Below are 12,904 nucleotides of genomic sequence, written 5' to 3' on the forward strand. Positions count from 1 at the left end.
TCAGCTGCGAGTTACAATATGAAGCTTATTGTCGAGTGAGCAACAACTCCTATCATGGAATTCTAAAAAGTAAACGCTAATACAACAATGCTACATTTATGCCTTTCTATATGAACTATGAATGGAGATCCAACTGTTGTAAACGGTCGCCATCATTTTTGAGTTTCAAAATGGTCCATGGAAAATCTGAAAAAGCCTGCAAAAATCAAATATAAAAAGATTGCTACTCAACCGTTGGAAAAATGAAGCAGTTCTTTGGTTGGTTTGCTATTTTAATTTTGATAATACAATATTTTTTCCGTTTTTGCTTGTTAATGAAAAACGAAGTAACTAGGCTTTTATAAATCTTGATAAAACAATTTGAAGATTGGTGGAAACTCTAGTATATCCAGTTCATCGTTGCAAAAGGCAAAAATCATAGCTCTACTGTGCTAAACCAAGCATGTACACACAAACACAGCAGTTACCAAAATCAGAAAAAAAATAATTGACAACAAAACTGATAGTAAGCTTCCAGGCTAAACATCACTGGAATCCACCTCACAACATACAAATCATTGGGGAAAAACGTACCTTCTCCTTTCAACACTAAATAAAACCACTTATAATCGTCTGCGAAAAGATGCAAGACATTTGTTTATCATCATACCATGCAGTTTCACGGTGTGATCAAACTTTTTCTACAATAAAATAAAATTGAGAATGGAAATGGAAAATATGTCAAAGAGAAAACAACCCGACCAAAGAGCAGACAACAGCCGACGGCTATGCACCAATGGGTCTTCAACGCAGCGATAAAACCTCGCACCCGGAAGGTGGTCCTCAGCTGGCCCCTAAATACAGTTGTGTATTACACGGCCGACACTCGGCTAACCGAGAGATTGGTCGGTTAATCTATATCGATTATGCGGCTATATCGGCGGTTGGTCTGTTAATCGGGTTGGCTAAAGTCTGTTAATCAGGTGTTATCGAGAAAATCATTGAAAGTTCAGCATGTTTCATTGTATAACTTTCTAAATATATTTTCATCATAAAAAGTATTCATGTCTAACAAAACAATTCATGGTTATGAATTCAGTGGTGAAATTATTATTTTTCTAGCTTCGATGTACGATCTATAAAATGAAAAGGCGGGTTACTCATCAATAAATTTATACACATTTTACACACATAAAATGTACACAAAATGACACATTGGTTAAATTTACTTGCATTCAAAATTTTGAACATCGAAAAAAGAAAGGCATTATGTTTGTTACCCATATTGATATCATTGTGTGAAAAATCTACACGAAAATCTGTATTTTGGTGACATAAATCAATCTTTATTTAAAACCTGGTCTGTTAATGGGTCGGATGTATAAAACCCGGTCTGTTAATTGGTCTGTTAAGAGTTAAGAGTTATAAATGGCAATAAAAGTATAATTTATTATCGAATCAAATGAGTAGGCTCAAGACGAGCGGCTAAAATATACGAAAACAACACATGAGCAACGAAACATAAAATATACGGAAATAAAAATTAATAAAAATAGTTTCAAAAAGTGTAATATTAAAGTAATATTGATTTCATCCAAGAATGATCGCATATATCATGTTGATTCTGTTTAATTGTCATGAATGACACAAATTTGTCATCTACATTGGTAACCAGTATATAAATCAGAGATAAACGTCGTAATGTAACTGACATCAGTAATTAAAATATATTGGGATGACAAAATATGAAAAATGAAGAAAAAATAATGAGTAAGATAAATAAAATGTAGAAAAAAATGACAATTTAAAGAATACAGAAATAAACAATACCTCCAATCCGGACGCTCATGGTATACACGATAATCTGGATGGAAACGCAAAATATAGAATAATATATAAGGACAGTAGAGAGTGATACATTGCTAAAAACGAGAGAAAAATAATACTTGTTTAAGAATACACACATGAAACACCGATGGCTGTTGAAACAGTAACGGATTGCGATGTACTTATATTGGTGACAAATTCTAGAAGTTTACATGCGGAAAACTATGGTGGCAGGTTAATGCCATTTTGCGTTTTAGCGCTTTAGCGTTTTCGCCTTACATATTCTATATGGCGAAAACGCGAAATTGCGAAGTCGAAAACGCGAAAACGCGAAACCGATTTCTCGTTTTCGACTTCGCGTTTTCGACTTCGCGATTTCGCCTTTTTGCGATTTCGCCCTATAGAATATGAAAAGGCGAAATCGCGGAAACGCGAAATGGACTTCACCGGCCACCATAGACAACTGTAGTTCTCCTCTGCATTTATGTAGAAAGTAACTAAACGGAATAAAATTAATTGAAACTTAAAATAACCAAATGTAGCTGCATTCGCTCCTTTCCGTTTACTTCTTTAGAGTGATTTGTAAACAACATATGATTAAGTAATAGAAGAAAAGAACCAATTGGATGATGCTCACGAATTAGGGTTTAACGTCCAGTGACAAATATCATGTTCATATGTGAACGAGAACACGTTATATGTACCCTGTGTTGTATTAGACAGACAATTTCAGTCGGAATTGAGAACGTGCTACTTCGAACAGACACAAAAACTAAGGCTGTTTGCAAACGTCAATAAAAAATCATGCATATTCCAGAGGCCAATCCATATCACGCTATATTGAAGTGACGCACCCTTCAATAAAATGCAAAGAAAGTCAAAATAAAAATGCTCTTTCTAGGATACTGTGGCACCGTACTGTCATTTTTGTTTACTCAGGAATATCTCATTCTTAAATTTTTCAAGGGGAAAATATAAAGCTAGCAAAATTATTGTCGTGGCTAAATAACTCTTAACTGACACTATTTCAATTGTCCAACCCATTAACAGACTTTATTCCCATAATTTTCACTAAAACGTGGTATTATTCACGTTATTTTACAATTATGAAATATTTACTTATGTCAATTTATTTTTTAGAACCAAACTACTATTTTGCGTCCTTTAAATGATATCTAAATGTTTGTTTCGCCTTTTATTAAAAAAAATTGCTATGCGTATAAGCATAAATACTACATACTTGCGCGACGCCTTTTAGTTTTACTGAAAACTGCGCAGACTAAGAAATGTATTTACAAGTGCAAAATGTTCTATGATAGATATCATTTTGTCAGACGCTTTTCTTTTTTTGATTTGGATCTTATAACATGCCAAAAATCTGTATATTAAATAAAGTTTAACATTAAATTAAGCGTTTTACTCTTAGCAGACGTATAAACAACCCGATTAACAGACCAATCGCCCATATAGCCGCATACTTAATATAGATTAACCGACCAATCTCTCGGTTAGCTGAGTGTCGGCCGTGTATTAGGTCAGTCAAAATAGACGTCACACCAAACTCCAAAGCATATAAATGAACTAAAATTGGAAAACATACAAGACTAACAAAAGCCAGCCAGAGGCTCCTGACTTGTGACAGGCGCAAAAATGCGGCGGGGTTAAGCATGTTTTGTGAGATCTGAATCCTCCCCTATACCTCTAGCCAATGTAGAATAAAGAAACACATAGCAATACACACAGTAAAACTCATTTTAAAAGAAGTCCGAGTCCGATGTCAGAATAGGTAACAAAAGAAACCAAGCAAAATGACAATGATACATAAATTAACATTTTAGGACTATTAGTAGAATTAATCCTACATTGAACTTTTGATGTCGTCCCTAAATGGTTAGAGAGCAGCAACCTTATATAAAGATTTGAATAAACATTTTATAATACACAAAAATGCTGATGGCCATTTTCGAAGATTGCATATATTCTGTTATTGAAAAAGATCCAATTTATAACTATAAAAAAATGTGTACTTCACACAGGCACTTGTCTCCGATTCCCCCCTCCTATATACCTTAATATATAGGAAATTTTTTTCTGAGACAAGTGCCTGTGGTACTTCAGTTGACAAGGTGATCTGAGGAAACTATAAGAATCGTGAATGGTCTTCAATTCTGCAGTTCAATATATTTGACAGGAATGAACAACTACGAATACAATAATTATCTCTAAAGACATATGTAAAAAAAATATTAGTTTCTAAAAATATTTATTTATCCTTACCAGTTCTTACTCGGTATATGAAGACTATTCAGTGGGTGGTGATGTTTACTAAATTTTATCATCGGTACAATGACATCATTCATAAATATATTTCAACATGCAGACACCTTTTACGTTCAGGTATTTCACATCCAATTTTGTATGGTAATATTCTTTACAAAGCACAAAAATGTCGACATTCACCTGAAAAGCTAACAAAACCTTTAAACAGACTTATTTAGAAAGAATATAGTAACGATACTGTTGTCATTACAGATTGCATATTTTGGCTTTAATATTGTTTCACTTATAGGGCATTTGCATCGGAAATAAACACATTTATTCTACAACCGGTTGTTGGCATGATACGGGTTATGTTCTTCTCGTATATTTGAATATTGTATAATACTAAACCCCTAACCGGAGGGATTGTACTTGATATTCATATAATGAAGACATAATTTTTTAATCAGTTTGATTGAGGTCTGGAGCTGGCATGTCATTAACTACTATTAGTCCTTTGTTAATGATGTATCATTGTCAATTTGTTTAGTTTCTTTTGTTACCTATTCTGACATCGGACTCGGACTTCTTTTGAACCATGAGTTTTACTGTGTGTATTGTTGTGTGTTTTTTCTACATTGGCTAGAGGTATAAGGGTAGGTTGAGATTAAAGACCCATTGGTGATCATTGGTGGCCTTCTGGTGTTGTCTGCTCTTCGTCGGGTTGTTGTCTCTTTGACGCATTCCCCATTTCAATTCTCAATTTGATTGTACACAAAACATATAAAAAATCATGTCAGATAGGTACGAAGTAAGTGGGGTTTTATTTCAACCATATAACCTTTTTCAATATCCTTTTTTTTGTTTTTCTTTGAAAAGGTTGTCCATATGAAGTGAATGAACACTATATGATACGAAAAAAGTATTGAATGAACACTTTACTTTAGGTACATAACTCTTCCGGTCTGGTGCGCATGTCCGTGGAATGTTTGGGTTTTGAGAAAAAAAGCAAAGCACTAGAAGTTGATTTTCTTATTCTGCAAATAATTCTTGAGGCTTAAATGCCGAGGATTTATCTTTGAATATTTAACCTAAAAGTAGGTCAAACTTTAGCATTGAAACCTTTCTTGAATATTCCACAATCACATTAGAAACCAGTTGTTTACATTGGACACCATCTTTCTCTCTCTTTTTTATCACGTTTTATACAGATTGAAAATAAAGATATAGATGACATGAGCAGTTCTCTGCTTTAAATGAGGATTTAGATGAAAAGAAATTCTAATGTTGAATAAAGTGAATTGTGTTTAATATATTTAATATTCATTTAAATAATATTGCTATGCAGATAACATGTTACAACATGTAACTGACAATGAACTGATGGCAAGTTAGGCTGGTACCATAGAGTATACACTTTTATTCCTTTTTTTTTCTTTATCATCTGCCAAGTTATGAAATTTTATCATAACATGAGGCAGGCATTACCTGTGAAAAGGTACACAGTCTGTTTGAATTATATTTTTTAATTCAAATATATTTCAACTTCAAAATCTGTTAAAAAAGAAACGAAAAATACCATAGTTTTCGATTTTGATCCTGTGGAAAATGGTTTTAGTTATGATCATTTTAGTTTTTTCAATTTTTAAACAAAGAAACACTATCATCAGGTAGCATTTTTTTCATATGGAAGAACTATAAAAAGTGAATTTCCTATATTTTGATTACTATACTGGTAAGGTGAGGGTACCCAAATTGCACCTATTTTGACAGTTTTTTAACCCACGTTTTTTTATGCTTCAATCAAAAGTTTTCATTATGTGTTAAAATTTATTTTGTAGATGTATCATTCTTTAAAATTTACTATAACGTAACGGTACCCAAATTGCACCTATTTAGCAAAAATAGCAGCGGACATCTTACAAGATTTCCTAGAGACTACACAATTCGTATTTTTATGATTTGATACTATGCACATCTTTCAACATAGGTGAAAATATTTAGATATGCACAAAACGTTCACAGTATTTATCAATACATGTAGATGAAGTGTTTACTGAAAAAGCAAAATGTACTGAAACTTCGCCATGCGACGTCATCAAAACGTCATCTTTTTAAAATGATCAAATACAATATGTTACAAGTACCCATTTTAAAAAAAATGAAGAGTAAGCATGGACTTATATTCAATTGTTCAAAATATTTGAAGAAATTAAACAAAAGCTCTGTTATTCGACTTTTGACGATGCAAATTTAAGCATAGATGCAATTTGGGTACTCCTCATTTCAGAATCATTTATGGTTTGGAGGTCAGTTTAGACCAATTTTTCTATGATTCCATATGGATTAAAAATCAAATTGGTATACCTTAATAATAAAGAAGGATACGGCTACAAAATAAACACAGAATGGACATTATTGTCTTTATCATAAAAAAATGTAGGTGAAAAAACTGTCAAAATAGGTGCAATTTGGGTACCGTCACGTTATGGTTTTAACAATTTAATTTTGAATCCATATGGAATCATAGAGAAATTGGTCTGAACTGACCTCCAAACCATCAATGATTCTGTAATGAGGAGTACCCAAATTGCATCTATTCTTAAATTCGCATTGTCAAAAGTCGAATAACAGAGCTTTTGTTTAATTTCTTCAATACATCTTTGTACAGGCAATTCAGAATATACCAAGTCCAAATATTTACACGTTTTGGCAGGCTATTTTATTTTTTTTCTGTGACGCCTTTCCACAACATATATATACATGTATCATAACACTGAACTCATTGACTTACTTTAAGCTATTTTTTCGTCTTGACTGTGAGAGGGAATTTTTGAAATATAAGTAAAACTTTGCAAACCTAAAATGATTTATTTTCTAATTTTATCATTTCTTTGAGTGTCTTACATTATTTAATATGTTCTATGTCATTTTCAGTCCCTGGTAGAGCATCATGGGAGATGTAGATATGATTCCCGTGAGAGATCCAGGTGGAGGAAGGCATGATGCAGGTAATATTCAATGTAATTTGTTAAAAACAGCAATTTTTCTTTTTCTCATCTTTTTGTGTATTAGGACATACCTCACATGCATATAGATGATACGATGTCTACTTTGGAGAGAAAATATATATATTTGTAAGTATATAAACCCAATTTGGAAAAGTTTGGTTTTTGAGAAATTTGACAACAATTATGTTTATCGACTCAAGTTTAGATTCCATATATTTCATAGTTTCAAAATAATAAGGTCATGTAAAATATATTGTTATTGTCAGAATTACAAGTTACACTTAATTAATTAAAGGAGCAGAACAGCAAAGAAGAATGGTTGCCAAATGGGACCGGGATACCCTGGAAGACAAATATCTACGTATTTATGAAGAAAACTTGATATTGAAGAAACATGCACGTAAACAAGAAGACAAAATTAAAAAGTAAGATACACTGTTCAATTTAGTTTTAAGCAAGAAATAATTAGTTCAACTGTTTCAGAATGGCTGAACATAATTTTAAACAGGATCTAAGTGTTATCCCAAGGTCCTTTTATCATCCTTTTTAAATGTGATGCTATAATTTCAAGAAGTTAGATGCTATATGTAGAATTCTTTGTTGTGAAGGAAACATCTAGGGAGAAAACTATCTGACTGACATGATGTACTTTTGCACCTCCTAAATATGTATAACATTTCTTTATTGGAATGATTTTTTGGGGGTTAACATAGGCATGATATGGATTTTGACATCTGCACACTAACTACAGTCAAGACACTACATCTTCTAATTCACACATCAAATTTAAGAAGAAAAAAATTACAGGATCATTACCATTGTGCACCTTTTTGTCTTCATCTTAATTATACCCCCGCTTTAAAAAAGGGGGGGTATACTGTTTTACCTCTGTCTGTCCGTCAGTCCGTCCGTCAGTCCGTCCATCAGTCCGTCCGTCCGTCAGTCAGTCCGTCCCATGAAACTTTCGTCACATTTTTCTCAGGAACTACACATCCACCCTTTCTGTAATTTGGTATCAACATTTATATATGTCAGCCATACCGTGTGATGCGTTTTCAGATTCATCACTTGACAACTTCCTGTTTACCGAACACTTGTCTGATTTTACACATTATAGCCAAGTTGAAAATTTTCGTCACATTTTTCTCAGGAACTACAATACAAGGATTTCTGAAATTTGGTTTCAGGATTTATATAAGTCAGCTATACCGTGTGATGCGTTTTCAGATTCATCACTCGACAACTTCCTGTTTACCGAACACTTGTATGATTTTACACATGATAGCCAAGTTGAAAATTTTCGTCACATTTTTCTCAGGAACTACAATACAAGGATTTCTGAAATTTGGTTTCAGGATTTATATAAGTCAGCTATGCCGTGTGATGCGTTTTCAGATTCATCACTCGACAACTTCCTGTTTACCGAACACTTGCATATTTTTACACTATTAATATTATCCACTTGCGGCGGGGGTATCATCAGTGAGCAGTAGCTCGCAGTTTCACTTGTTATGTTTGGTTTCACATGCCACCTTGCTCTGGGGCTGCTCTCAATACAATTATGAAAATATAATTCATCCATTTGTCTCTTTCAGAATGGCCACAAAATTGCTACGATTGGTAAATGACAAGAAGAAGGACATAGACAAAGAGCATGTTGGAGGTACACATTCATGTTTATTTAAGTCTTGAAGTTTCTTGTTGCTTGTCTTTCCTTGTCCTTGACATATATTATCATTTGCAATTTACAGATATGAGATTCAAATTGCTGATTTACACTTTCAAAAGTGGTTGTTATTTTCCTTGGGAAATGGGAAAATAAGAATGCAATATTTCTGATAGTATTTAAGTATTTTTTTTAAGAAATAAATTAGGAACAGTTGCTTTTCTACTGATACCAAAATTCCTTCTGTATACATGAGGGTCTGGATGGAGTTTACAGAATAGAGAAAAATGAGCCAAATAAAAGATTAGACAAAAGGAGACAAAAGAAATAAAAGAATAGAGAAAAGAGGCAAAAGAAATAAAAGAAAAGAATAAAACTTTTTTAATTGGCAAATATTTTTAATAGGAAAAATAAAGACCCCATCAAAGCCTCACACTCAATATATTGAAAGAAACATACCTTTAATATCAGGTTTTGTAGCATATTAATCCAGATGATATTGATATAATTATCTTTTGTCATGTATGTTTGAAATATATTATGTTATCTCATTGTTTTCACCTTAGGAAAAACATCAGGAATGAACATAGAAGTAGCAGAAAAGATGGAAGAATTTAAAGAAAGAATCATGAAATTAGAAAAACAGAATCATCAGCTGAATGAAAAAGTAAGAATTTAGTAATATAATAAAAAAAATAGTATATACTCTATGGAGACTATGGTAGCAGTAATTTTTACTCCAATTCGAATTATTGATCTCGCAAAATTTAACAATTGAATCTGTAATGATTTAAATGATGTGTTTTGTAGAAACATAATTGGACATTAAACGATAAAAAAACTTAATTAATTTCTTTATAGCTATCTTCTAAGTTATGTAGATGTTTAAGTTTGTTGAAACTGTTATTTTTTGTTAACTGTGCAAATCATATTTCCGGCACTGATGAGATTTTTCATCGTCATTTTTATCTCTGAAAAGTTAAATGCAACTGATTATGACATTTTTTCCTTTACAGTTAATGTTGGCAAAACAACAGTTATCAGCAGCCAGTAAGAGACCTTCACATTATACACATGTTGGATCTAGAATCAATACAGTAAGTCTTAAACTTATAATTCTTCTATATTCTTTACTTGTGACCTAAACCTAGTTATCATAAAGACCACAGTGTGCACTCTTTTGAAAAGGTCTACATCTTGTGTTCATATTGTAAACTCAGGGCTTTCCATTGAAATTGAAGTAGAAGGCTGAATCAAAATTATAGGCGGCTGTAACATGCGTTCGGCGAAGCCGGACGTCCACCAAGCTGTAAGCTTGGTGCCTTACGGCAGGGGGTCTGGGGGCCGCTCAAGGCCCCCAGACGCTCTGCCATAAATAGAGCAAAATCCTGCATTCTCGCAATCTCCTGGCACCTAATTTCATCTTTCAAATGACCATTTTTTATGTATGAAATTAAAGAAAAAAAAAATCTCAAAGACTTTTTTTTTTTATGTTATAGTTTTTTATTTTCATTTATTTATGCTTAAAATTCATTTACTTTTAAAAGAGATTTATTTATATAATAATCCGGTTTGTTAAAAATCTTGATCGATTTATTTTGCAGAACTACGTGCATTTGTAAACAAATGACCCCCCTTTTCTCTCTAAAGACTGGTACGCGTAACTAAAATCATACAATTATTTTTCAAGCATTGACAGAAAATTGATATATCCTCTGATTTTCTCTTTTAAACTGTTCAATAAGTCGGATACATAAATTATTTGGAAATGTTATTTATTTGAGGTCGAGTCGACAATATTCTACTTTCGTTTTTGACCTTGATTCTCTGAACACCACGTGGGCCTTGAAAAATGAACTTCAAAAGATACTGTTTTCCAGATTCTGAACATTATGATCTACTACACTTTCTTTAATTTGACTGATATTATTCCATAACATAAGATTGTCATCCTATCTGATTGTCTTCACGTTTTAAAAGTAAAAAAGCCAACGAGTTAATGACCCTCGGAACGTCTCTATTGTTATCATTCAATGACCACCGGAACGTCTCTCTTGTTATCTTTGAAAAGAAACGATGCATTCTGACTTTAAACAGACAACCAATCAGTGACCTGAATTCATGTGAACTATATTTAGCCCAAGGTAAACACTGACTTTTCATCCTTGTTTATCGTGACCGCGACCTTGCGAAAATACGTCTCTCGGCTGCCTGTAAACATTTGAAAAAGATATTATTTTCTTTTTGAAATTAAATTTTTGTCAGTGAAGTAGCCGGCACTTGAAGCCACTGCAAACGGCGGATTTCCGCCGGCTACCGGCTTCAATGGAAAGCCCTGTAAACTCATACTTTTGTTACTCTATCACCAGTGGCACATAATTTTGAAATGTTCAGTCAAGATTAACTTAGCAAATAACAACCCAGAATTCATACAGTTAATATTAAACATAGAAAATAGAACTGAAACAGTTAAAAAAAATCTCAATTTCTGAATAAAATAGCTTTAACGTAGCAGCTTCAACCAGTTGAAGCCATATTATTTATGCATATCAACAGATTTTTTGTTTTAAAACAAATGCAAAAACACATAGTTAATAACTTAATAGGGCCGGTGATGACTCATAGCCATATTGAAATGTGATTGTAATTGCCTGTTGTTTAAATATTTACAAGCATAACTATTCAATATTATTAATTGAGCATATTTTCAAACTTAAAGCACACTTTTACACATTTCTTATAGATCTAAAAAAAGGTTTATAATTCAACCAAGAAATTGTATTTTATCTTATTTAAGGGAATAGCTAAGACACAGCATGCACCACCAGAAGACACAAGAATTGCTAAGAACAGAAGAGTTATCGGTCCTTATGAAACTGCCCCTCACAGGTATGTATTCTTTAAAGTTGGTTGGAACCATAACATACCTGTAATTTAAATAAGATCACAGGTATCTTGAGAATTTTTTAAGTGAAGACCATGCTGACTCATTTCTGCCTCAAAACTTTTCAATATTTGGTTTTTCAGCTGCATAAGATGGAAATCAAGCTTATGTCCATGTACAATATTTTGGAACATTCAACTAGAAAGTATAAGATGAATTTGGTTTGTAGGGTCATATATAAAATCATTTGATAAGCAGTAACTTTAGACTTTGAATAAAGATTTATCAACCTCAAATAAGTTAACAGATGTATTGATACTCATTTGCAATATTTCGATTTCTATTAGTTGCAGCTCACTTGTTTAAAAAGATAACATTTCAATTGATAAATAATTACAATGATAATATCAAATAATCACCATTGATTATATTGTTTTGCAGGAAGACTGTTTCTAGTCCTACATTCCAGAAATATGGACATAATCAGTTGGATAACCTCAGACTAGATAACCGTCAGAAGTAAGAACTTATCAAAATGGCAATTATAATTGCTATCATATAATTGCTATCATATTCAAATGTACTTGCTATTGAGTAACTTGATTGTAATTGTAATACCAAATACAAAATTTTGATTCAAAATTAAAATCTCACTTCACATTACATTTATGACCTCTCAACATTATTCAGTAGTTTTCCAATTATCTGTTTCAGCAAGATTTAAATGGACATAAATGAACAAATCTCAGGCTTTCTCCTCCAAAAAAAACGGTCGCCACCAAGTAGTCTAAATGGGGTGCTTAAAAGTGGTGTTGAAACACAAAAAATCAAAAATCAATTTATTTGAGCAAGATTCAAATGAACATAAATGAACAAATCTCAGGCTTTCTCCTCCAAAAAAAAACCAGTCGCCACCAAGTAGTCTAAATGCGGTGCTTAAAAGTGGTGTTAAAACACCAAAAATCAAAAATCAATTTATTTGAGCAAGATTCAAATGAACATAAATGAACAAATCTCAGGCTTTCTCCTCCAAAAAAAACGGTCGCCACCACGAAGTCTAAATGCTGTGCTTAAAAGTGGTGTTAAAACACCAAAAATCAAAAATCAATTTATTTGAACAAGATTCAAATGGACATAAATAAGCTAATCAAGAGTGGTCCTCACTTCCACCACATTCTATTATAGTAATTTATTATAGAACCATGTCCATCAATATTATTAATTTCAATATCATCTGGTTTTAGAGAATTTGAATTTAGCACAAAATATCTTTATTCT

The 12,904-nt window shown here is 32.5% G+C and overlaps 1 protein-coding gene across 8 annotated transcripts in view; it reads left to right on the plus strand.

Moving 5' to 3' along the window:
* Positions 1-5,021: 5,021 nt before the first annotated feature.
* LOC143079139 (protein fantom-like) overlaps positions 5,022-12,904 on the plus strand; it is a 37,469-nt gene continuing 29,586 nt past the window's right edge. For all 8 annotated transcript variants that reach the window (XM_076254345.1, XM_076254347.1, XM_076254346.1 and 5 more), the window contains exons 1-8: positions 5,022-5,162; positions 7,003-7,076; positions 7,372-7,501; positions 8,672-8,739; positions 9,309-9,409; positions 9,759-9,839; positions 11,540-11,631; positions 12,068-12,145. In XM_076254345.1, the coding sequence (XP_076110460.1) occupies positions 7,019-7,076; positions 7,372-7,501; positions 8,672-8,739; positions 9,309-9,409; positions 9,759-9,839; positions 11,540-11,631; positions 12,068-12,145 (608 nt within the window). In that variant the 5' untranslated portion in view covers positions 5,022-5,162; positions 7,003-7,018. The remainder of the gene's footprint in view (positions 5,163-7,002; positions 7,077-7,371; positions 7,502-8,671; positions 8,740-9,308; positions 9,410-9,758; positions 9,840-11,539; positions 11,632-12,067; positions 12,146-12,904) is intronic.

This window comes from Mytilus galloprovincialis, chromosome 6 (genome assembly GCF_965363235.1).
Source record: "Mytilus galloprovincialis chromosome 6, xbMytGall1.hap1.1, whole genome shotgun sequence".
NCBI classification, from domain to species: Eukaryota; Metazoa; Mollusca; class Bivalvia; order Mytilida; family Mytilidae; genus Mytilus; species Mytilus galloprovincialis.